Below are 26,456 nucleotides of genomic sequence, written 5' to 3' on the forward strand. Positions count from 1 at the left end.
ATATGATGAAAGTAAAAATGTAATTTGACCATGCAAAGGCACCTATAGGATTTACCTGCCATTTTTGTAAGATCCATTCCCGCCACTGTCTGTTTCCTAAAATGCTGATCCCCTTTGCAGAATTTAATAGCCACAGTCACATATAAGGCGCCAACAATACCCCTAGTCTTTTAAATATCTGGGTACATATAAAAAAATTCACACGAAAATTCTGACAAAGAAAAAGGGAAATGTTGTCCCATTAAAAAGAAACCAAAGGTAAAAATAGCACAATACCCTTTGTTGTTTAGTCGTTTAGTCGTGTCCGACTCCTCGTGACCCCATGGACCAGAGCACACCAGGCACTTCTGTCTTCTACTGCCTCCCGCAGGATCACTCCCCTTCATGGATCACTGCCTTGCCGTGGCGAAGGGGCTTGAATAACTCAGAGAAGCTATGAACTATGCTGAGCAGGGCACCCAAGATCAACAGGTCATAGTGGAGAGTTTTGACCAAACGTGATCCACCTGGAGGAGGAACTGGCAAGCCACTCTAGTATCCCTGCCAAGAAAACTCCATGGACAAAGACAATACCTTTAGTAACAGCAACTAAAAGTCACAAAATAACTGAATACATGATGGTTAGGAAATTAATATGATCTACTATTCGTCACACAATCTGAAATAAAACCTTTCTGCAGAGAAACATATATGACTTAAAATGAACCTTTAAAGCTGAATAGCACAGACAATATCTTCTGTAGTATAATCAAGGGAAAGTAAATTCTTTGTGGAGTTCTCACCTTGTTAATATATATGTTCCTTGGGGATAAGGAGCAGGAAAATGAAGTTAAGTTTTCAAAATATAAACTTGGCTAAAGAGTACAAATCTTGAAGGGAGGTAAAAAAACACTGTATTTTTCTCCCCACAGAGCGCACCGGCCCACAGGGCACACCTAGTTTTTTTTTGGGGGGGGGGAATAAAGAATTTTTTTTATTCCCCCCCCCCCCCAGGCACGGGGCTGGGGCGGGGGAAGCCCAAGCTTCCCCCGACCCCAGCTCCCAGAACAGGCTGCTATCTGCAAGCCTAGGGAGCCCGGTGGGAAGTGGCCCCGGTCTCCCCAGGCTTGTGGATATCTGCCTGAAGCCCGGGGCACACTGCTCGGCGCACCCCAAGCTTCGGGATTGAGGCAGCTCTCCACAAGCCTGCATACATAAAGTGCCTTGGCTTAAATACATGCAGTTTAAGACTGAATACCTTGTTTCTTCTTTTACTTTCTTTTTTAATGGAGTGCCTTACATATTAAATATAAAAAAGACCTCTGGGTATAGGGCGGTATATAAATTCATATATATATATATATATATATATATATATATATATATATATATATATATATGACAGGACTTTGATCTCCAAGCAAACTGAAGTCAAGAGACTGCATGTATGGTAGGGATCACTTGCAGGCAAGAGTGAAAGGTTCTAGTATATGTTCCCTACAGGATTCATCCGAAGCTAAAACTGAATCAGATTGATTCGTAATGATCTGGGCTTTGACCAAGGCAGGATCTACATTGATCTGTAAATATGTTATGTTATGAAAAATAATGTTATATAATGCTCAATGCATTCTTTCATTGCTGGCTGATCCCTGCTCTACAGCACCCTCAGAGGTAGGTTCAGGGTGGACATGTACCCGTTCGGTTTCATACCCTCCCCACCACACATTGTATCTTGAAGAGCTGTCAAGAGGGCAGTTCTGGATTTGAACTGTCAAGTATAAAAATTATGATGAACCATAACAAGAGAGAGCTTGAAGTTGCTAATCAGAAGCACCAGGATAGCAGACTGAGCAGGCGCACACATCACCTAGCGTCCTCCCCAATATGATGAGATGTCATGTTTCTATTTACATTTTACTGACAATGCATTAATTTGCATCTATACATATTAATAACAATATGCAAATTTTATGCAAATTTTGCTATTTTCTCCCCCTATGAGAAATTATTATTACTGACAGTCCAAAAGTGTCAGCCTCAAATTGTGACCACTTCAATATTGCTCAAAACAATTTGTTCAAAGGTGCTTGCGTCATCAAACACATTGTTTCAAATTCTGCCCCTTCCCCCAAGAGGCATCCCTTTTCTGATCTCTAATAGTGTGAATGAAGAAATGAGGTAATATAGATTTGGAACTAGTAGAAACCCGTTGTAGTTCTGTTTATTCTACTAGGAAACAAATGTATCCCCAAATGATACATTTGCCTTTGGGGACTAAGGTGATACAGCATTCTGCTCCTTTAAAAATATATAGCATGTTTCTAATTAAAAATCAAGGTGAGGGCAGCCTCCATTCTTAACTCCTGCTTAGAAACGCAAAGTATAGCTACCATAAGAAATAATTTCCAAAGCTTATATATCAGTAAGGGATTAATTATCCCATTCACTAGTAGTTTAACAGAACTATGGAAATTCAAAAATAATGAACAAGACTTACAACTCTAAAAATAATGTAAATCAAGGCCTGCAAGGACTTTTTAACAGTGTTGCCTTTATATTCTCAAGTGAAGAATGGCTTGGAAATTATGCTCCAGACAATCACAGTGACTGAGGTGACCAAGCAGCTCCTCTTTTGCTAACGCAGAACTTTCTTTCACATTTAAGAGGTAGGTGAGGAATTTCTTGATTGTGAAGGGTATCATACACCCTTACTGTATTATCAGGTGCTGAATTAAGTATGAAACAGGGGTGCCAACTTGAAGAAGATATTGTGGGGGCCCAGGTAAGCCCTGCCCCACATACTTGATCATATGACACAGTGCACACACACCATTTGAATGGGAATGCCTATAAGCTTTGTGGGGCCTGGCTGACTCAAATCTTTTATTGTGGGGGCAGAACCCCCATAGCCCCTAGGAGTTGACTCAAATGGTATGAAACGAGAAGTACAAGCGGACAAATAATTTAGATTTTCTTATTGCATATTTTCAGGTTTTAGTAGAATGGGGTTGGCTCTCTCTTTTTCTCTCACTTGGGACTGTATTGTCTTCACTTACAAATGAGTAGCAGCCCTGTTTCCACTGGATGCACAGTGTGTAAGTCCCCTTCAGCACAATCGAGTTATCACAGGGATGGGGAGCCTGTGGCTTACCACATATTGGACTTTGACACATATCGACCTTGGCCAATGGCCATGCGGCCTTGTGCTGAGGGCAGTTGAAGTCACACCTGAAGGGGTGCCTGTTCCTCATCTGCAAATGATCTCATAGCAATGTACAGTAGCTGATTTGTGATTAGGTGTGCTGAAGAATATTAACACTGAAAGAGTAGTTAGGGTGACCAGATGCAAAATAAGACAGCAATACTGAGCCTCTAATAGCAAGTAGACCTTATTTTAATCTAGCAACAATTTTGCATGGCTATGAAAGATACAGGAACACTACCCTTCTTTGCAATAAGTTAAACTATTAATTTAAGCAATATTTTAGTTGGTCCTAGAGAAGATGATGATGGAAGCCTCTCTGTCTCATCTCTCACTCTGCAGCACCCGGATGAAATGAGTGCTGCTAGATCCAGGCTAATGGAGTGGCAGATAGATTTGCAGTATCACCACTTCCTTGGCTGCAACCACATAAAATATGGCCATGACTTGGGACATGTACTTTGCAAACTGTCTTTTTAGAGGAGGGTATATATCTTTTCAGTCCTTTCAGTTAAGACATTTTATTGTACAAAAGTAAATGCATTTAACGATAATAATAATGATAATAATGATAATAATGATAATAATGATAATAATGATAATAATAATAATAATAATTTATTTGTACCCCGCCCATCTGGCTGGATTTCCCCAGCCACTCTGGGCGGCTTCCATAGAAACCAAAAATACACTAAAAGATTAATAGAAATTGATTTGTTTTTTGAACTATTTGCCTAGTATAAAAATCAACTTAAAGGTATTTATCTTCTTTATTTTAAATAGAAATGTTCAATGAAATTCAGTCTTGACAAAAATGAAAAGCTAAAAGAAGCGGTATAACAAATGACATGGAGAATAGTAAGCATTTTTGGAAAAGCTAGCTCCCTGCTACTGCTATATAAATGTTAGGCTTTAGAATAAACTTTTATTTGTAACTTTAAATTATGACAAGCAGATGTAAAACACTCAAGCAACATGATGTAAATTAAAGCCTAAGGATGAAGTTTGAAGTTTGTATTATGAATATGTGAAAAAAGATTTGACTGAGTGAAGTGGGACATTAAAAAGTTATTATCTGGTCACCTCCACATTATCCTAATCCACCCCAGTAAAACAGATCGCGGGGTTGGGGTTGCACTGTAAATCAATTTAATAGAGCCAGTGAAAAATGTATTAAATAGCTGTTAATCTCTTTGTTTGTTGCTTTACCTTCAGTATAAATCCATTCCAATAATCTTGAAGAAATGAAGTGGAAAAACCAAACAAGTGTGATGGAATTTATTCTCGTAGGTTTTTCAACCATGCCAAATATAGAGCTGCTTTTGTTTCCCCTAGTCTTGATGATGTACATTGTGACAGTGACTGGGAACGTCCTCATCATTGTGATTGTCATGATAGACCCAGCTCTTCAATCTCCAATGTACTTCTTCCTGAGGAACTTGTCCTTCATTGAGATCTGTTTCACTTTAGACACAATCCCTAAAATGCTAGTCAACCTTCTGCTGAAGCATAAAAGTATTTCTTACGTCGGCTGTGCCATTCAAATGTCTGGCTTCTTCTATTTTGGATGTGCTGAGTGTTTCATTTTAGCTGCCATGTCCTATGACCGCTATGTTGCTATCTGTAACCCCTTGCACTATGCCACTGTCATGAACAGGAATTTCTGCCACAAGTTGGTGGGTGGGGTGTGGGTCATTGGCATTCCCGTATCACTATTGCAGGCAGCTTGGATCTTTAGTCTCCCCTTTTGTGGACCCAAAGAGGTCAATCACTTTTTCTGTGATGCGCCACCAGTTCTGAAGTTAGTTTGTGCTGATACTTACTTATTTGAAATGCAAGCCGTTGCCTCTACGCTCTTGTTCCTCATGTTTCCTTTTGTACTCATCCTGATCTCCTACCTACGCATCATTACCACCATCCTCAGAATATCTTCAGCAGAGGGCAGACACAAAGCCTTCTCTACTTGCTCGTCTCATCTCATTGTGGTGACATTGTTCTATGGAAGTGGGAGCATTGTCTATCTGAGACCCAACTCCAACTATTCCCCAGAAGTCAAAAAAGTCCTGTCTCTACTTTATGCAGTCCTCACACCCATGCTAAACCCCATTATCTACACTCTGAGGAACCATGAAGTGAAGGAAGCCATGAAGAGAATTCTTGGGCAGAAAATCTTCTCATAGACTACAAAGATGTATTACGAACAAAATGGAGATTTCCTAATGTCAGTTGAGGAACAGATATTGATACAGTCCTGGCTGTTAGAAAAAAGAAATATCCAGGCAGTTCCTTTAGACAACAGACAGAAACAGTTTTGGAAGCAGTCAGTTGCAGCTCATACTGTATAGCACCATAGAAACTGTTTTTGACATAACTGTCACAAAAGGCTACCATATGTCCTTTTTCCCCAGGACATGTCCTCTTTTCCATGGGTAGAATCATCATAGCGATCCATAGTTAAAAGTAGAAGTCAGCAAATGTGTCTTCCTTTTTGCTCTTCAAAATATGGCAACCCTACCAGGGTGAAGTAACCTGTAACCTACATTTCACTACAGCTAGTCTATTTTTTATATAACAAAAGTAATAATGATCTAATTATGTAAATGAATAAACATGTTACTCCGTGTAATGGTGTGGAAAATGTCCTTTTGCACTGCAGAAATGCATGCAGATTGCATAAGCCTGCTATGTTTTGTGGTTTGTTAAATGATATATTTTCTAAAGGAGCATACTTGTATTTAAATTGCCATACTTGTCATAACTCTTTAGCTTAAAAAACACAGAGGACAGCTAACAATGCTCTTCCAGATGACTCTTTACCTAGTGCACCATCAAATATAAGCTCTCTGCTAGGCTTCTGTTTCTTTCTCTCTTTAATGCTGCTTTCTTTTTTTTAACATACCATGGTGGTATATACCAGGGTAATATACCACTGGTCTGGGGCCACAGTGGCAGAGCGCCAGAGGTAAGGCGGCAGCTGGCAGCGAGGGAATGAAGACTGGGCAGCAGTAAGCAGCATGTCACTATGGCAGTGAATGATGGCAGTGATGGGAGGGTGCCAGGCACCCAGAACAACATTTTGGAGTTGCCCAGGCCCCTTGGGCCCTCTGGAGTTGGCACAAGTGCCAGGCTCTAAGGGAGCCTGTTGAAGGGGCACCTGGTCACACCCCCTGAAAAAATGTGCCCGGAGTCACAGCCCCCCCCCCCACTATGCCACTGATTCATGGGGAGGTTCCACTCAGCATTACCTGCCACTCCCTGCCAACCTTTTCCTGACCTGCCAGTGTCTTCTAGCAAGCAGGAAATGCCCTGCCTTGGCATGGCTCCCATCTCCAAGGTGACTGGCAGAAGTATGGAAGCTGAGCAGGGTGTGTTAGCCTGGCAGGGATCCAGCACTGATAGTCCATAAAGTACTTCATGGTTATGGAAGCATTTCACAACCTAAATAGCCACTGGCAGCAGGGCATGCCTTCTCCTTCTCCCTGCTGGCTTCCTTTGGGGAACATATAATGCTGTATATGAGACTTCATTTTTGTCCTGTCATGTTCCCCACACGATTCTCCACCACCCATGATCAGCTACTTTATGGACAGCCCCTCTAGGTGAGCAAGGCTCCTCCCTGCCCTGAAGGATGCACATTGCTCTCATGTAAATCATGTGACTTGCATGGGGAATGAACCCCCAAAAGACGTGCATCCCAATTTCCCTCTGCAAGATGTTAGAGGGCATGTCATAGGGCAGTGGTGGCAGACCTATGGCACCTAGGGCACGCTCTGAGTGCCCTCTCTGTGGGCACTTGTGCTGTCACCCCAGCAGGGCCGTAACAGTAAGGAGTTCAGACTACACTCGAGTAGGACTCTGGCATTGACACATGCCCAACTGGCATGTTCCCTCCCTCCTGGTTGATCGTTCGGGAGCTTCATAAGCTTTCTTCATCCTGAAGATCACAGCAACTGCTTCCAACCGACACCAGCACACTTAGAGATCTGCAGAGTTTGCGCACTTTGTGTGACAGACCTCAGCAACTCAGTATTTGGGCTAATCTACTTTATTTACTTATAAACACACATGGAGCGCTGCAACATGGCTCTCTCTAGCATCAGACAGCAAAGAGAAAAAGAACAAAGGACAATAGTCCCACTTCACGGAACACAGTAACACAAACATCCTGTCTCCATGACTTCCCACTCTGTGGAGTCAAAACATACACAGTCATCATGTGATAGACATTAATCCCATGCAGACCTCACTGACTGCAATCATGGAGCAGGAATTCTAACAGTAACTTCCGTGCCAGTAGCGGGGGAGGAGGAGGTGAGGAGGGCTTGCAAGTGCCGTCCAAAGCCTGCAGTACCTGGGCCTGGCGAGCGAGCGAGGGGCTGAGCAGGTGTTGACTTTTGATTTGCCAGGGCCTCCCGCCAGTCTGTTTTTCCTACTCAGGAGTAAGCCACCTGGTGCTCAGCAGGGCTTAACTCCCAGGTCAGTAAGCATATAAAGAGGGCAACCTAAGAAGGGGCTGTTGGGTTTACATGTTCACTGGGCTTTCCTGCAGAAGCCAACAGAGAAATTCATTCCGTGGAGGCTGTGATCAAATGACAGCTGAAGAAATAGCAAACAACAACAACAACAACAACAACAACATATTATTATTATATGGCTGGGTTTATTTCTTTATTTATATTTATTTGTATGTGCACACACAGACAATCATTATTATATCATATTAAGAACTGGGAGAGGGTGGCTTTTAGTACAGCCCTCCAGTGTACACTAGTTCCCAAAATTGTGGAACCTTCTGGAAAAAACGTATTTCAGTGGTTTGATGGCTCATAACACCACTTTGTCTGGGAGTAATACCAGTCCGTTTTTTACTGTGGGGATGCACAGGGACACATACCGCTAAACATTTTGTAAATTTAATGGGAGAAGAAATTCACTGTATTTATTCTTCCTGATTTGAACTGTATTTATTTTTCCCCGGTGGTGATTTTCTTGAATCAAAATGAGACTTTAGAAGGAAAAAAAAGCACTGAGTTATACCATAAAATTATATATAAATGGAAAGATAATTTAATGAAGAATGTAATGCAATAACTTTTATGAAGGATTATTTATTACAACAGCAGTCACAAAGAAGAAAAGTGAAAAATAGGGGGGGGGGATGGGATATACTGGTTAAATTGCCATGTTGGCACTTTGCGATAAATAAGTGAGTTTTGGGTTGCAGTTTGGGCACTCAGTCTCTAAAAGGTTTGCCATTACTGCAGTAGGCAGTCTCCTAACAACTCTCAAAACTCTTAATAAACTACATCTCAAATGATTATTTGGGGTAAATCAGGATTGCTTTAAATTTATACTGCATACTTACTAGTCATTGAATATGATTTATATTAGTCTGATACAACTCCATGCTTAAAGCTATTTTCATTGTATTGTGGTTATTTTTGTTACATCTTTTTACAATTTCAAGGAATTTGTGCCTGTTTCTGTGTATCTCCACCCCCTCCCATACATCCCCCTTTTTGTAAGGAAAAACTGAACAGAAGGGGCAGGTTTCCATGATGTACTCTGTACCTAGTTGTGATTCAATTAAGTATTTGCTGTTTGGGTCTGTGCTTTTAATGGCTAAGACTGAGTTATGCATGAACAACAACAACAAAATCCAATACTCTCCAGTGTGGTGTAGTGGTTAAGTGCGGTAGACTTGTAATCTGGGGAACATGGTTCACGTCTCCGCTCCTCCACATGCAGCTACTGGATGACCTTGGGCTAGTCATACTTCTCTGAAATATCTCATCCTCACTCACCTCACAGAGTGTTTGTTGTGGGGGAGGAAGGGAAAGGAGAATGTTAGCCGCTTTGAGACTCCTTCAGGTAGTGATAAAGCGGGATATCAAATCCAAACTCTCTTTTCTTCTGTTCTTTGAATGGGTTACAATTGAGCTAGCTGTCTGTATGACAAAATCTAATTTCAGCATGCTGTTTACTAGGAGTGGGAACTGTCTTTTGTGCTTCTTTTAGACACCACTTTATACATTCTGGTCATGCTCAATCTGTGGAAATTATATAGTACCGGCAATCAAAAGTATACTAATTTATTTTTATTGCTTCCAAACATTATGATGAATGAATGATCATCTGTGAAAAAATAATTCTCTGTTCCTGGTCTTGGTCACCATCCTCTTAATGGCACCATTTACCTCCTTATTCCTTAGGGCGTAGATAACAGGGTTCAGCATGGGCGTGATGGCGGTGTACACTAAAGCCAAGTATTTGTCACTATCCTGAGTTTTAAGTGATTTGGGCCTTAGATAAATCAAGCTGCCACTCCCATAGTACAGGGTCACCACCAAGACATGAGAAGAGCAGGTGGAGAAAGCTTTCTGGCGCCCTTCCGAGGATGTCATCTTCAGGACGTTGGAAATAATCAGAGAGTAGGACACAATGATAAGGGAAAAGGGGGTGAAAATAACTAGGACGGCAGCTGTAAAGAGCTGCACTTCATACAAAGAAGTGTCAATGCATGAAAGCTTGAGGAGTGGTGGGATATCACAGAAAAAATAATTAATTTTGTTTGATCCACAGAATGGCAGAGTGAAAACCCAAGCTGTCTGAAGCAGAGACACCAAGTTGCCCATGAACCATGAGAGGACAGTCAGTGAAAGGCAAACTTTCTGGTTCATGATGATCATGTATCTCAGTGGTTTGCATATGGCCACATAACGGTCATAGGCCATAACAGCCAGGAGGAAGCATTCTGATGACGCTAAAAAAAGCAAGAAGAACATTTGTGTGGCACATCCAGTGTAGGAAATGTTCTTATTCTCTGATAGGAAATTAACCAGCATTTGGGGGAGGGTCACCGAAGAGCAGCAAATGTCCAGGAAAGACAAGACCTTCAGAAAGAAATACATTGGTGTGTGAAGTGATGGATCTGCTATGACCATGATGAAAATAAGCATGTTCCCCAACACTATTATTATGTAAATCAATAGAAAGAAAATGAACAAAAACACCTGCAGGTCAGGATGATTCATTAAACCCAAGAGGACAAATCCATTCTCTCTTGTAGCATTCATTGCTCTTGTTTGACTCTTCTGGAAGAAGAAAAGAATGCAAAATGTGTTAAAGGAAGCTTAAAATAACATAGGTAAATGTAAATGTAAGACTCTGGGGTTGCGGCTCTCATCTCGCTCTATAGGCCGAAAGAGCCGGCGTTTGGCTGGAGACAGCTTCTGGGTTATGTGGCCAGCATGACTAAGCTGCTTCTGTCAAACCAGACCAGTGCACGGAAACACTGTATACCTTCCCACTGGAGCAGTATCTATTTATCTAGCTGAACTTGATGTGCTTTTGAACTGCTGCGTGGGCAGGAGCTGAGACCGAGCAACGGGAGCTCACCCCATCGCAGGGATTCGAACTGCTGATCTTCTGATCGGCAAGCCTTAGGCTCTGTGTTTTAGACCACAGTGCCACCTGCGTCCCTTAAAATAACATAGGAAGAAATCATTCCAATCAATGAAGCAGTAATAAAGTATTTGCATATTTACTGTAAAAGCAGCAAGAAAGCACTGTGAGATTGCATTTTATTTAGTTAGTACTGTATGTAGTCATCAGACTGTCACAAAGCAAAAGTTTCACAATCTTAGTCAACGTGATGCCTTCATGATGTTTCAGACAAAATTCCTATTAGCCCCAGCCAGCATTGACATGGTTAGAGATTATAAGATTTGATGTCCAACAGCATGTGGAAATGACAAGGTTTGGGAAGGCTGCTCTGGAGAACACAGGACAGAAGCCATTTGGAGATGGCTTCAGTGAAAGAGATGACAGAAAAGCACTGGAGCTTTGGGCAGCCACATGTTAACAAGTCATTTCTCTGAATAGCCACATCCAAAGATTTCATGGAACAATTGTCAAGATTAGCACATTATCCTTGCAGCATCAGGGCTGTTTTAAATAGCTCTACATAGCCTCAGAGATCACAGTGCAATTTGTTCACATGGAGTGACTTATTGCATAGTGGGACATTCTTTTCATGTTAGCACAAAACTGCTGGAAAAAAATAGCATTTCTGCTATTGTGCTACATTCTGCTATAACTTCAAGAGATCTAAATTAAGTGAACAAAAAACAAAACAAAAACCCAACAACAACCAGACAATACAGCACTAAATTTTGGTGGAAAAGATGAATTGCAGAATGTAATCACTGTTATTTTTAATGTTGCATAATCCGGCTGAAGTGATATATTTTTTTTAGTGCCATTGTATTTCAATGGAAAAGATCAGTGTTCCCTCTGAAAACTGTTCCTAATTAAAAAAACTGGGGGAAGTAGTTATTTTAAAAAATATATTATTATTATTTTTAAAAAAGTATGAACATGGTCAACCCCAAATTAAAGGCTTTTCAGTCACACTTATTTCAACAAGGGAGGTTTAAAGACCATGGTGATTCTGTCTTTGAAGTTACTGGCATACGGTGGTGCTTAAGACATGTTTGTTTCCATATACATTTTATCACTGAGAAGCGAACATGATAGCAATAGATGATTAAATCTCACTTTTACTTAGAAAGGTTATTGTGTATGCATTCATGCAGCATTAATTATTGTAGAAACCTTTTAAAGTTATACACACATATTTGGGAGTAGGTCCCTTTGAACGTGGTGGGACTTACTTCTGAGCAGACAGTAAATAGAACTGCATTGTAGATCAAGTTGAAGTCAAAATATAGTGGATCTTTCTATAGAGTAAAACAGTCTTGGTTCTTTCTCTTGTTAATTTTTTTGTAGTAAAGAGTCTCACTTACCAGCATAATGAACGCAAATAAACACCAGTGCAGGAAATGCCAGCTGAAATTTCTTAATGAAGCAAAATAAAATCTTGAAAGAGATGGAAACGTGGATGGGTCTGGTGGTTCTTCCACACCCAACTGTTCTAATGAAGAAGAATATAATAATATAAAATATTTTTTCTAAAACAGGGGAATTTCCTTTCATTTCCCAATACATTTCTGATTAAAAAATACTGAAGAGTGAACAATATTCCGTCTCTCTTACTCTCATTACTTTCTGCTCATAGATATCATCTGTCTATAGGATGTGCAGACTGATTTCAGAGGCATGTCTCAGACTTTTGTGTACCCCTAAGGAACAGGATTGTGCAGGAACCTTGGGGGTTTCTAATAAAGTTCAAATCCTGTTCTCTATTGAACAAACTTTTGTTTCCTTTTCCAGCAATAAAAGTTAATTGAATAAGTTATAAAAGTTGTTCAATGACTTCCTCCCACTTTGAAATATCATTTTCAATTCCATTTGTCTTATTTACATTATAAGACCATTTCCTTCTCATTTGTTTCACAACGGTCATCTGCTGTAAGAAACTATGGTCAGTAGCCCATTTTGGCTCACCAGGGAGTATCATTCTGGGGAGGCGGAGACTGAATTATGTGACTTCAATTGGATGCCTACAATGAGTCTGCAAATGTGCAACTGTATGTGCATAGGGGTCCCTTCACATGATAAGGAATCCCAATTGCATAAATTTCAGGATTCCTAATTGCATAAGTAGGGTCCCACAAGTGTACCTTTGTAGGTGCAACAGTCTAATCTCCATGCAGAATTTTAAATGAATACAGATACATTGCAGTAGATCCTGTTTTTGTGATCCTGCTTCTAACCCCTGCCCACCCCTTGACATGCAAATCAATGAACTCAACAAGGTAGAGTATTTTTTGTCATTTCATAGCACAAAAGTATTCTCACAGTACCTTAGCTCCTATTATAGTGCATAGCTCAGTGCTACAACACACACATTGCTTGCAGAAGATCTAAATCTGTGGTATCAACCATTTAGAAAGCTTGGGCAGCAAGTGATCACATATATCAGTCATCTGATATCTCATCCACTAAAAAGGTAGGGAGGTAGCTATTTCAAGCCATACCTCTCTGAGCTCATTGAGGTCATCATCAACGCCACCTTTCCCATTGAATTCTCTTGATTTTCCTCAATAATGCCAGAATATGACTGAGAGAAAAAAGGACACCAGATATTCAGGCTATCTTGCTTTTCTTCTTCTTTTATTTTAAAACTAGGGAATGCCTACTCACTCTGGTCACCAACCCCACCTACCCACCAAACCCTTTGACAACCCACATCCCTCCATACCTGGCCAACCCCTGCTGCTTTTACACCTGACTAAATCTCCTTTCCTTTACAAATCATCCACCCCTCCCCTCTCCCCTCACAGGTCATCACCCACACAGCTTGCCCCAAGCCTCCCCTCCCCTCACCATTCACCCAACTCCTTTTATAAAAGGGTAGGAATTGTGCCCTTCCTGGGCTCTGGGAAGGTCATGGAAGGAGCCCTCCACCTTATAGAGGTATGGTTCTGGGTAGTAGAGGAATTTTTTGATTGTGAAGGGTATCATACACCCTTACTGTATTATCAGGTGCTGAATTAAGTATGAAACAGGGGTGCCAACTTGATGAAGATATTGTGGGGGTCCAGGTAAGCCCTGCCCCACATGCTTGATCATATGACACAGTGCGCGCACACCATTTGAATGGCAATGCCTATAAGCTTTGTGGGGCCTGGCTGCCTCAAATCTTTTATTGTGGGGGCAGAAGCCCCCATAGCCCCTAGGAGTTGACTCAAATGGTATGAAACGAGAAGTACAAGCGGACAAATAATTTAGATTTTCTTATTGCATATTTTCAGGTTTTAGTAGAATGGGGTTGGCTCTCTCTTTTCCTCTCACTTCAGACTGTATTGTCTTCACTTACAAATGAGTAGTAGCCCCGCTTCCACTGGATGCACAGTGTGTAAGTCCCCTTCAGCACAATTGGTCTTATCTCTGAGTAAACATGGATCGGACTGTAATGTTAATAGAATTATCACAGGGATGGGGAACCTGTGGCTCACCACATATTGGACTTTGACACATATTGGCCTTGACCAATGGCCATGCGGCCTTGTGCTGAGGGCAGTTGAAGTCACATCTGAAGGGGTGCCTGTTCCTCATCTGCAAATGATCTCATAGCAATGTACAGTAGCTGATTTGTGATTAGGTGTGCTGATAAATATGAGCACTGAAAGAGTAGTTAGGTGAACAGATGCAAAATAAGACAGCAATAAAAAGGTAAAGGGACCCCCCGACCATTAGGTCCAGTCGTGACTGACTCTGGGGTTGCGGCTCTCATATCGCTTTACTGGCCGAGGGAGCTGACATTTGTCTACAGACAGTTTTTCTGGGTGATGTGGCCAGCATGACTAAGCCGCTTCTGGTGAACCAGAGCAGCACACGAAAACGCCGTTTACCTACCCACCGGAATGGTACCTATTTATCTACTTGCACTTTGACATGCTTTCGAACTGCTAGGTTGGCAGGAGCAGGGAACGAGCAACGGGAGCTTACCCCGTCGCGGGGATTTGAACTGCCGACCTTCTGATCGGCAAGTCCTTGGCCCTGTGGTTTAACCCATAGCGCCACCCGCGTCCCAAGACAGCAATACTGAGCCTCTAATAGCAAGTAGACCTTATCTTAATCTAGCAACAATTTTGCATGGCTATGAACTATACAGGAACTCTACCCTCCTTTGAACAGGGATCCAGCACTGATAGTCCATAAAGTACTTCATAGTTATGGAAGCATTTCACAACTTAAAGAGTCACTGGCAGCAGGGCATGCCTTCTCCTCCTCCCTGCTGGCTTTCTTTGGGGAACATATAATGCTGTATATGACACTTCATTTTTCTCCTGTCATGTTCCCCACATGATTCTCCACCACCCATGATCAACTACTTTATGGACAGCCCCTCTAGGTGAGGAAGGCTCCTCCCTGCCCTGAAGGATGCACGTTGCTCTCATGTAGGTCATGTGACTTGCATAGGGAGTGCAGCCCCAAAAGAGGTGCATCCCAATTTTCCCTCTGCAAAATGTTAGAGGGCATGTCAAAGAGCAGTGGTGGCGGACCTATGGCACCTATGGCACGCTCTGAGTGCCCTCTCTGTGGGCACGTGCGCCAGCACGTGCGCCAACAGGGCCATAGCTTCCATGCCAGTTGTGGGGGAGGAGGAGGAGAGGAGGGCTCGCACGCACTGTCCAAAGCCTGCGGTACCAGGGCCTGGCGAGGGAGCGAGGGGCTGAGCAGGCGTTGACTTTTTATGCTCCAGGACCTCCTGCCAGTCTGTTTTTCCTACTCAGGAGTAAGCCACCTTGAGTTCAGCAGGGCTTAACTCCCAGGTCAGTAAGCATATAAAGATGGCAACCTAAGAAGGGGCTGCTGGGTTTACATGTTCGCTGAGCTTTCCTGCAGAAGCCAACAGAAAAAATCATTCCGTGGATGCTGTGATCAAATGACAGCTGAGGAAATGACAAACAACAACAACAACAACAACAACAACAACAACAACAACAACAACATAATACCCCAACCACCTGGCTGGGTTTATTTCTTTATTTCTATTTATTTGTATGTGCACACACAGACAATCATTATTATATCATATTAAGAATTGGAAGAGGGTGGCTCTTAGTACAGCCCTCCAGTGTACAATAGTGGCCAAAATTGTGGAACCTTCAGGAAAAAATGTATTTCCAAGGTTTGATGGCACATAACACCACTTTGTTTGGGAGTAATACCAGTGTTATTTTTCCCCTGTGGGGACGCAGGGGGACGCATACCCCTAAACATTTTGTAAATTTAACAGGAGAAGAAATTCACTGTATTTATTCTTCCTGATTTGAACTGTATTTATTTTTCCCTGGTGGAGATTTTCTTGAGTCAAAATGAGACATTTTTTTAGAAGGAAAAAAAGCACTGAGTTATACAATAAAATTATATATCAATGGAAAGATAATTTAATGAAGAATGTAATGCAATAACTTTTATGAAGGATTATTTATTACAACAGCATTCACAAAGAAGAAAGGTGAAAAACAGGAAAAAAAATGGGATATACTGGTTAAATTGCCATGCTGGCACTTTACGATAAATAAGTGAGTTTTGGGTTGCAGTTTGGGCACTCAGTCACTAAAAGGTTGGCCATCACTGTAGTAGGCAGTCTCCAAACAACTCTCAAAATAATAAACTACATCTCAAATGATTCTTTGGGGTAAATCAGGATTGTTTTAAATTTATACTACATACTTACTAGTCATTGAATATAATTTATGTTAGTCTGATACAACTCCATGCTTACAGCTATTTTAATCGTTTTGAAATTACAGCTAAGAATACAATGTGGTTATTTTTATTACATCTTTTTACAATTTCAAGGAATTTGTCCATGTTTCTGTGTATCTCCACCCCCTCTCATATATTCCCTTTTTTTGTAAGGGAAACTGAACAGAAGGGGCGGGTTTCCATGATCTACTCTGCACCTAGTTGTGACTCAAATTAGTATTTGCTGTTTGGGTCTGTCTGTGCTTTGAATGGCTAAGACTAAGTTATGCATGAACAACAACAAAATTCAGTACTCTCCTACTTGGGTCTGTTCTTTAAATGGGGAACAATTGAGCTAGCTGTCTGGATGAAAAAATCTAATTTCAGCATGCTGTTTACTAGGAGCGGGAACTGTCTTTTGTGCTTCTTTTAGACACCACTTTATGCATTCTGGTCATGCTCAATCTGTGGAAATTATATCGTACCGGCAATCGAAAGTATACTAATTTATCTTTAGTGCTTCCAAACATTATGATGAATGAAGGATCATCTGTGAAAAAATAATTCTCTGTTCTTGGTCTTGGTCACCATCCTCTTAATGGCACCATTTACCTCCTTATTCCTTAGGGCGTAGATAATAGGGTTCAGCATGGGCGTGATGGCGGTGTACACTAAAGCCAAGTATTTGTCACTATCCTGAGTATTAAGTGATTTGGGCCTTAGATAAATCAAGCTGCCACTCCCATAGTACAGGGTCACCACCAAGACATGAGAAGAGCAGGTGGAGAAAGCTTTCTGACGCCCTTCCGAGGATGTCATCTTCAGAACGTTGGAAATAATCAGAGAGTAGGACACAATGATAAGGGAAAAGGGGGTGAAGATAACTAGGATGGCAGCTGTAAAGAGCTGCATTTCATACAAAGAAGTGTCAATGCATGAAAGCTTCATGAGTGGTGGGATATCACAGAAAAAATAATTAATTTTGTTTGATCCACAGAATGGCAGAGTGAAAACCCAAGCAGTCTGAAGCAGAGACACCAAGTTGCCCATGAACCATGAGAGGACAGTCAGTGAAAGGCAAACTTTCTGGTTCATGATGATCATGTATCTCAGTGGTTTGCATATGGCCACATAACGGTCATAGGCCATAAAAGCCAGGAGGAAGCATTCTGATGCCCCTAAGAAAAGCAAGAAGAACATTTGTGTGGCACATCCAGTGTAGGAAATTCGCTTGTTCTCTGATAGGAAATTAACTAGCATTTGGGGGAGGGTCACCGAAGAGTAGCAAATGTCCAGGAAAGACAAGACCTTCAGAAAGAAATACATTGGTGTGTGAAGTGATTGATCTGCTATGACTATGATGAAAATAAGCATGTTCCCCAACATTATTATTATTATGTAAACCAATAGAAAGATAATGAACAAAAACAGCTGCAGGTCAGGATGATTCATTAAACCCAAGAGGACAAATCCATTCTCTCTTGTAGCATTCATGCTCTTGTTTGACTCTTCTGGAAGAAGAAAAGAATGCAAAATGTATTAAAGAAAGCTTAAAATAACATAGGTAAAGGTACCCCTGATCATTAGGTCCAATCAAAGACGACTCTGGGGTTGTGGTGCTCATCTCGCTCCATTTGTCCGCAGACAGCTTCTGGGTCATGTGGCCAGCATGACTAAGCTGCTTCTGGTGAACCAGAGCAGCGCAAGGAAATGCCATTTACCTTCCCACCGGAGCGGTACCTATTTATCTACTTGCACTTGACGTGCTTTTGAATTACTAGGTGGGCAGGAGCTTGGACCGAGCAACGGGAGCTCACCCCGTCGCGGGGATTCGAACTGCCGACCTTCCAATCGGCAAGCCCCAGGCTCTGTGGTTTAGACCACAGTGCCACCGCCACCTGCGTCCCTTAAAATAACATAGGAAGAAATCATTCCAATCAATGAAGCAGTAATAAAGTATTTGCATATTTACTGCTGACAGTAAAAGCAGCAAGAAAGCACTGTAAGATTGCATTTTATTTAGTTAGTATTGTATGTAGTCATCAGACTGTCACAAAGCAAAAGTTTCACAATCTTAGTCAACGTGATGCCTTCATGATGTTTCAGACAAAATTCCTATTAGCCCCAGCCAGCATTGACATGGTTAGGGATTATAAGATTTGCTGTCCAACAGCATGTTGAAATGACAAGGTTTGGGAAGGCTGCTCTGGAGAACACAAGACAGAAGCCATTTGGAGATGGCTACTGTGAAAGAGATGACAGAAAAGCACTGGAGCTTTGGGCAGCCACATGTTAACAAGTCATTTCTCTGAAAAGCCACATCCAAAGATTTCATGGAACAATTGTCAAGATTAGCACATTATCCTTGCAACATCAGGGCTGTTTTAAATAGCTCTACGTAGCCTCAGTGATCACAGTGCAATTTGTTCACATGGAGTGACTTATTGCATTGTGGGGCTTTCTTTTCATATTAGCACAAAATTGCTGGAAAAAATAGCATTTCTGCTATTGTGATAAAAATAACTTCAAGAGATCTAAATTAAGTGAACAAAAAACAAAAACCCAACAACAACCAGACAATACAGCACTGAATTTTGGTGGAAAAGATGAATTGCAGAATGTAATCACTGTTATTTTTAATGTTGCATAATCTGGCTTTTTTTTTTTTAGTGCCATTGTATTTCAATGGAAAAGATGTGTTCCCTTTGAAAACCGTTCCAAATAAATAAATTTGGGGAAGTAGTTATTTAAAATAGGTTTTTTTAAAAAAAGTATGAACATGGTCCCCCCAAAATTAAAGGCTTTTCAGTCACATTTATTTCAACAAGGGAGGTTTAAAGACCATGGTGATTCTGTCTTTGAAGTTACTGGCATACGGTGGTGCTTAAGACATGATTGTATCCTTATACATTTTATCACTGAGAAGCCAACATGATAGCAATAGTTTAATAAATCTCACTCTTACATAGAAAGCTTATTGCGTATGCATTCATGCAGCGTTAATTATCATTTTAATCTTATACACACATACTTGAGTAGGTCCCTTTGAACATGGTGGGACTTACTTCTGAGTAGACAGTAAATAGAACTGCATTGTAGATCAAGTTGAAGTCAAAATACAGTGGATCTTTCTATAGAGTAAAACGGTCTTGGTTCTTTCTCTTGTTAATTTTTTTGTAGTAAAGTGTCTCACTTACCAGCATAATGAACGCAAATAAACACCAGTGCAGGAAATGCCAGCTGAAATTTCTTAATGAAGCAAAATAAAATCTTGAAAGAGATGGAAACGTGGATGGGTCTGGTGGTTCTTCCACACCCAACTGTTCAAATGAAGAAGAAAATAATAATATAAAATAATTTTTCTAAAACAGGGGAATTTCCTTTCATTTCCCAATACATTTCTGATTAAAAAATACTGAAGAGTGAACAATATTCCGTCTCTCTTACTCTCATTACTTTCTGCTCATCGATATCATCTGCCTATAGGATGGGCAGACTGATTTCAGAGGCATGTCTCAGACTTTTGTGTACCCCTAAGGAACAGGATTGTGAATGAACCTTGGGGGTTTCTAATAAGGTTTACATCCTGTTCTCTATTAAACTTTTCTTTCATTTTCCAGCAATAAAAGTTAATTGAATAAGTTATGAAAGTTGTTCAATGACCGCCTCCGACTTTGAAATACCATTTTCAATCCCATTTGTCTTATTTACATTATAAGATCATTTCCTTCTCATTTGTTTCACTACGGTCATCTGCTGTAAGGAACTATGGTCAGTAGCCCATTTTGGCTCACCAGGCAGTATCATTCTGGGGAGGTGGAGACTGAATTATGTGACTTCAATTGGATGCCTACAATGAGTCTGCAAATGTGCAACTGTATGTGCATAGGGGTCCCTTCACATGATAAGGAATCCTAATTGCATAAATTTCAGGATTCCTAATTGCATGAGTAGGGCCCCACAAGTGTACCTTTGTAGGTGCAACAGTCTAATCTCCATGCAGAATTTTAAATGAATACAGATACATTGAAGTAGACCCTGTTTTTGTGATCCTGCTTCTAACCCCTGCCCACCCCTTGACATGCAAATCAATGAACTCAACAAGGTAGAGTATTTTTTGTCATTTCATAGCACAAAAGTATTCTCACAGTCCCTTAGCTCCTATTATAGTGCATTAAGTCCAACTGAGCATAGTTCAGTGCTACTTGCAGAAGATCTAAATCTGTGGTATCAACCATTTAGAAAGCTTGGGCAGCAAGTGATCACATATATCAATCATCTGATATCTCATCCACTAAAAAGGTAGGGAGGTAGCTATTTAAAGCCATACCTCTCTGAGCTCGTTGGGGTCATCATCAATGCCACCTTTCCCACTGAATTTTCTTGATTTTCCTCAATAATGCCAGAATATGACTGAGAGAAAAAAGGACACCAGATATTCAGGCTATCTTGCTTTTCTTCTTCTTTTATTTTAAAACTAGGGAATGCCTACTCACTCTGGTCACCAACCCCACCTAGCCACCAAACCATTTGACCCTCCATACCTGCCCAACCCCTGCTACTTTTACACCTGACTAAATGTTCTTTCTTTACAAATCATCCACCCCTCCCCTATCCCCTCACAGCTCATCACCCACACAGCTTGCCCCAAGCCTCACCTCCCCTCACCATTCACCCAACTCCTTTTATAAAAGGGTAGAAATTGTTCCCTTCCTGGGCTCTGGGAAGGTCATGGAAGGAGGCCTCCACCTTATAGAGGTATGGTTCTGGGTAGGAGAGGAATTTCTTGATTGTGAAGGGTATCATACACCCTTACTGTATTATCAGGTGCTGAATTAAGTATGAAACAGGGGTGCCAACTTGATGAAGATATTGTGGGGGCCCAGGTAAGCCCTGCCCCACATACTTGATCACATGACACAGTGCACACACACCATTTGAATGGGAATGCCTATCAGCTTTGTGGGGGCCTGGCCACCTGAAATCTTTTATTGTGGGGGCAGAAGCCCCTCAGCCCCTAGGAGTTGGTTCCAATGGTATGAAAGGAGATATAGGACAAATAATTTAGATTATCTTATTGTGTGTTTTTAGGTTTTAATAGAATGGGGTTGGCTCTCTCTTTTTCTCTCACTTGGGACTGTATTGTCTTCACTTACAAATGAGTAGTAGCCCCGCTTCCACTGGATGCACAGTGTGTAAGTCCCCTTCAGCACAATTGGTCTTATCTCTGAGTAAACATGGATCGCACTGTAAAGTTAATAGAGTTATCACAGGGATGGGGAACCTGTGGCTCACCACATATTGGACTTTGACACATATCGGCCTTGGCCAATGGCCATGCTGCCTTGTGCTGAGGGCAGTTGAAGTCACATCTGAAGGGGTGCCTGTTCCTCATCTGCAAATGATCTCATAGCAATGTACAGTAGCTGATTTGTGATTAGGTGTGCTGATAAATATTAGCACTGAAAGAGTAGTTAGGTGAACAGATGCAAAATAAGACAGCAATAAAAAGGTAAAGGGACCCCCCAACCATTAGGTCCAGTTGTGACTGACTCTGGGGTTGCGGCGCTCATATCGCTTTATTGGCTGAGGGAGCTGACGTTTGTATACAGACAGTTTTTCTGGGTGATGTGGCCAGCATGACTAAGCCGCTTCTGGTGAACCAGAGCAGCACACGGAAACGCCGTTTACCTACCCGCCGGAATGGTACCTATTTATCTACTTGCACTTTGACTTGCTTTCGAACTGCTAGGTTGGCAGGAGCAGGGAACGAGCAACGGGAGCTCACCCCGTCGCGGGGATTCGAACTGCCGACCTTCTGATCGGCAAGTCCTTGGCTCTGTGGTTTAACCCATAGCGCCACCCACATCCCAAGACAGCAATACTGAGCCTCTAATAGCAAGTAGACCTTATCTTAATCTAGCAACAATTTTGCATGGCTATGAAAGATACAGGAACTCTACCCTCCTTTGAACAGGGATCCAGCACTGATAGTCCATAAAGTACTTCATAGTTATGGAAGCATTTCACAACTTAAAGAGCCAGTGGCAGCAGGGCATGCCTTCTCCTTATCCCTGCTGGCTTCCTTTGGGGAACATATAATGCTGTATATGAGACTTCATTTTTCTCCTGTCAGGTTCCTCACATGATTCTCCACCACCCATGATTAACTACTTTATGGACAGCCCCTCTAGGTGAGGAAGGCTCCTCCCTGCCCTGAAGGATGCACGTTGCTCTCATGTAGGTCATGTGACTTGCATGGGGAGTGCAGTCCTAAAAGAGGTGCATCCCAATTTCCCTCTGCAAAATGTTAGAGGGCATTTCAAAGAGCAGTGGTGGCGGACCTATGGCACCTATGGCACGCTCTGAGTGCCCTCTCTGTGGGCACGTGTGCCAGCACATGCGCCAGCAGGGCCATAGCTTCCATGCCAGTTGTGGGGGGGGGAGGAGGAGAGGAGGGCTCGCACGCACCGTCCAAAGCCTGCGGTACCAGGGCCTGGCGAGGGAGCGAGAGAAGGGCTGAGCAGGCGTTGACTTTTGATGCTCCAGGGCCTCCTGCCAGTCTGTTTTTCCTACTCGGGAGTAAGCCACCTTGAGTTCAGCAGGGCTTAACTCCCAGGTCAGTAAGCATATACAGATGGCAACCTAAGAAGGGACTGCTGGGTTTACATGTTCGCTGAGCTTTCCTGTAGAAGCCAACAGAAAAATTCATTCCGTGGATGCTGTGATCAAATGACAGCTGAAGAAATGACAAACAACAACAACAACAACAACAACAACAACAACAACATAAGAATACCCCGACCACCTGGCTGGGTTTATTTCTTTATTTATATTTATTTGTATGTGCACACACAGACAATCATTATTATATCATATTAAGAATTGGGAGAGGGTGGCTCTTAGTACAGCCCTCCAGTGTACACTAGTGGCCAAAATTGTGGAACCTTCTGGAAAAAATGTATTTCCAAGGTTTGATGGCACATAACACCACTTTGTTTGGGAGTAATACCAGTGCTTTTTTTTTTCTGTGGGGACGCAGGTGGACGCATACCCCTAAACATTTTGCAAATTTAACAGGAGAAGAAATTCACTGTATTTATTCTTCCTGATTTGAACTGTATTTATTTTTCCCTGGTGGAGATTTTCTTGAGTCAAAATGAGACATTTTTTTAGAAGGAAAAAAAGCACTGAGTTATGCAATAAAATTATATATCAATGGAAAGATAATTTAATGAAGAATGTAATGCAATAACTTTTATGAAGGATTCTTTATTACAACAGCAGTCACAAAGAAGAAAAGTGAAAAACAGAAAAAAAATGGGATATACTGGTTAAATTGCCATGTTGGCACTTTGCGATAAAGAAGTGAGTTTTGGGTTGCAGTTTGGGCACTCAGTTACTAAAACGTTGGCCATCACTGTATTAGGCAGTCTCCAAACAACTCTCAAAATAATAAACTACATCTCAAATGATTCTTTGGGGTAAATCAGGATTGTTTTAAATTTATACTACATACTTACTAGTCATTGAATATGATTTATGTTAGTCTGATACAACTCCATACTTACAGCTATTATAATCATTTTGCAATTACAGCTAAGAATACAATGTGGTTATTTTTATTACATCTTTTTACAATTTCAAGGAATTTGTGCATGTTTCTGTGTATCTCCACCCCCTCTCATATATCCCCTTTTTTTGTAAGGGAAAACTGAACTGAAGGGGCAGGTTTCCATGATCTACTCTGTACCTAGTTGTGATTCAATTAAGTATTTGCTGTTTGGGTCTGTGCTTTGAATGGCTAAGACTAAGTTATGCATGAACAACAACAAAATCCAGTACTCCCCTACTTGGGTCTGTTATTTAAATGGGGAACAACTGAGCTAGCTGTCTGGATGACAAAATCTAATTTCAGCATGCTGTTTACTAGGAGCGGGAATTGTCCTTTGTGCTTCTTTTAGACACCACTTTATGCATTCTGGTCATGCTCAATCTGTGGAAATTATACAGTACCAGCAATCAAAAGTATACTAATTTATCGTTATTGCTTCCAAACATTATGATGAATGAATGATCATCTGTGAAAAAATAATTCTCTGTTCCTGGTCTTGGTCACCATCCTCTTAATGGCACCATTTACCTCCTTATTTCTTAGGGCGTAGATAATAGGGTTCAGCATGGGCGTGATGGTGGTGTACACTAAAGCCAAGTATTTTTCACTATCCTGAGCATTAAGTGATTTGGGCCTTAGATAAATCAAGCTGCCACTCCCATAGTACAGAGTCACCACCAAGACATGAGAAGAGCAGGTGGAGAAAGCTTTCTGACGCCCTTCCGAGGATGTCATCTTCAGGACGTTGGAAATAATCAGAGAGTAGGACACAATGATAAGGGAAAAGGGGGTGAAAATAACTAGGATGGCAGCTGTAAAGAGCTGCATTTCATACAAAGAAGTGTCAATGCATGAAAGCTTCATGAGTGGTGGGATATCACAGAAAAAATAATTAATTTTGTTTGATCCACAGAATGGCAGAGTGAAGACCCAAGCTGTCTGAAGCAGAGACACCAAGTTGCCCATGAACCACGAGAGGACAGTCAGTGAAAGGCAAACTTTCTGGTTCATGATGATCATGTATCTCAGTGGTTTGCATATGGCCACATAACGGTCATAGGCCATAAAAGCCAGGAGGAAGCATTCTGATGCCCCTAAGAAAAGCAAGAAGAACATTTGTGTGGCACATCCAGTGTAGGAAATTCGCTTGTTCTCTGATAGGAAATTAACCAACATTTGGGGGAGGGTCACCGAAGAGTAGCAAATGTCCAGGAAAGACAAGACCTTCAGAAAGAAATACATTGGTGTGTGAAGTGATGTATCTGCTATAACTATGATGAAAATAAGCATGTTCCCCAACATTATTATTATGTAAACCAATAGAAAGAAAATGAACAAAAACACCTGCAGGTCAGGATGATTCATTAAACCCAAGAGGACAAATCCATTCTCTCTTGTAGCATTCATGCTCTTGTTTGACTCTTCTGGAAGAAGAAAAGAATGCAAAATGTGTTAAAGAAAGCTTAAAATAACATAGGTAAAGGTACCCCTGACCATTAGGTCCAGTCAAGGACGACTCTGGGGTTGTGGTGCTCATCTCGCTACCAGGCCAAGGGAGCGGGCATTTGTCCGCAGACAGCTTCTGGGTCATGTGGCCAGCATGACTAAGCTGCTTCTGGTGAACCAGAGCAGCGCAAGGAAATGCCATTTACCTTCCCACCGGAGCGGTACCTATTTATCTACTTGCACTTGACGTGCTTTTGAATTGCTAGGTGGGCAGGAGCTTGGACTGAGCAACGGGAGCTCACGCCGTCACAGGGATTCGAACTGCATACCTTCCAATCGGCAAGCCCCAGGCTCTGTGGTTTAGACCACAGTGCCACCGCCACCTGCGTCCCTTAAAATAACATAGGAAGAAATCATTCCAATCAATGAAGCAGTAATAAAGTATTTGCATATTTACTGCTGACAGTAAAAGCAGCAAGAAAGCACTGTGAGATTGCATTTTATTTGGTTAGTATTCTATGTAGTCACCAGATTGTCACAAAGCAAAAGTTTCACAATCTTAGTCAACGTGATGCCTTCATGATGTTTCAGACAAAATTCCTATTAGCCCCAGCCAGCATTGGCATGGTTAGAGATTATACGATTTGCTGTCCAACAGCATGTTGAAATGACAAGGTTTTGGAAGGCTGCTCTGGGGAACACAGGACAGAAGCCATTTGGAGATGGCTTCTGTGAAAGCGTTGACAGAAAAGCACTGCAGCTTTGGGCAGCCACATGTTAACAAGACATTTGTCTGAATAGCCACATCCAAAGATTTCATGGAACAATTGTCAAGATTAGCACATTATCCTTGCAACATCAGGGCTGTTTTAAATAGCTCTACGTAGCCTCAGTGATCACAGTGCAATTTGTTCACATGGAGTGACTTATTGCATAGTGGGGCTTTCTTTTCATATTAGCACAAAATTGCTGGAAAAAATAGCATTTCTGCTATTGTGATAAAAATAACTTCAAGAGATCTAAACTAAGTGAACAAAAAACAAAAAC

The 26,456-nt window shown here is 41.5% G+C and overlaps 5 protein-coding genes across 5 annotated transcripts in view; 2 read left to right on the plus strand and 3 right to left on the minus strand.

Annotated features, from left to right (window-relative positions):
• Positions 1 to 26,456, plus strand: part of LOC310662094 (vomeronasal type-2 receptor 26-like) — a gene marked incomplete at both ends in the record, with an annotated part of 371,804 nt that overhangs the window by 80,879 nt on the left and 264,469 nt on the right. The window lies entirely within an intron of this gene.
• Positions 4,429 to 5,389, plus strand: LOC310663403 (olfactory receptor 10A7-like; the record flags this gene model as incomplete). Its single annotated transcript, XM_083411222.1, has 1 exon — positions 4,429 to 5,389. The coding sequence occupies one exon, from the start codon at positions 4,429 to 4,431 to the stop codon at positions 5,362 to 5,364; it is 936 nt and encodes a 311-aa protein (XP_083267348.1). The 3' UTR covers positions 5,365 to 5,389.
• Positions 9,215 to 10,260, minus strand: LOC310662505 (olfactory receptor 10A7-like; the record flags this gene model as incomplete). Its single annotated transcript, XM_083409441.1, has 1 exon — positions 9,215 to 10,260. The coding sequence occupies one exon, from the start codon at positions 10,258 to 10,260 to the stop codon at positions 9,316 to 9,318; it is 945 nt and encodes a 314-aa protein (XP_083265567.1). The 3' UTR covers positions 9,215 to 9,315.
• LOC310662506 (olfactory receptor 10A7-like) lies at positions 16,895 to 17,722 on the minus strand (the record flags this gene model as incomplete). The annotated part of the gene is made up of 1 exon (XM_083409442.1): positions 16,895 to 17,722. One exon carries the CDS (start codon positions 17,720 to 17,722, stop codon positions 16,895 to 16,897), a length of 828 nt encoding a protein of 275 aa, XP_083265568.1.
• On the minus strand, positions 24,426 to 25,265 carry LOC310662507 (olfactory receptor 10A7-like; the record flags this gene model as incomplete). Its single annotated transcript, XM_083409443.1, has 1 exon — positions 24,426 to 25,265. One exon carries the CDS (start codon positions 25,263 to 25,265, stop codon positions 24,426 to 24,428), a length of 840 nt encoding a protein of 279 aa, XP_083265569.1.

Source organism: Podarcis tiliguerta (assembly GCF_965153285.1).
Source record: "Podarcis tiliguerta genome assembly, chromosome: 13".
NCBI classification, from domain to species: Eukaryota; Metazoa; Chordata; class Lepidosauria; order Squamata; family Lacertidae; genus Podarcis; species Podarcis tiliguerta.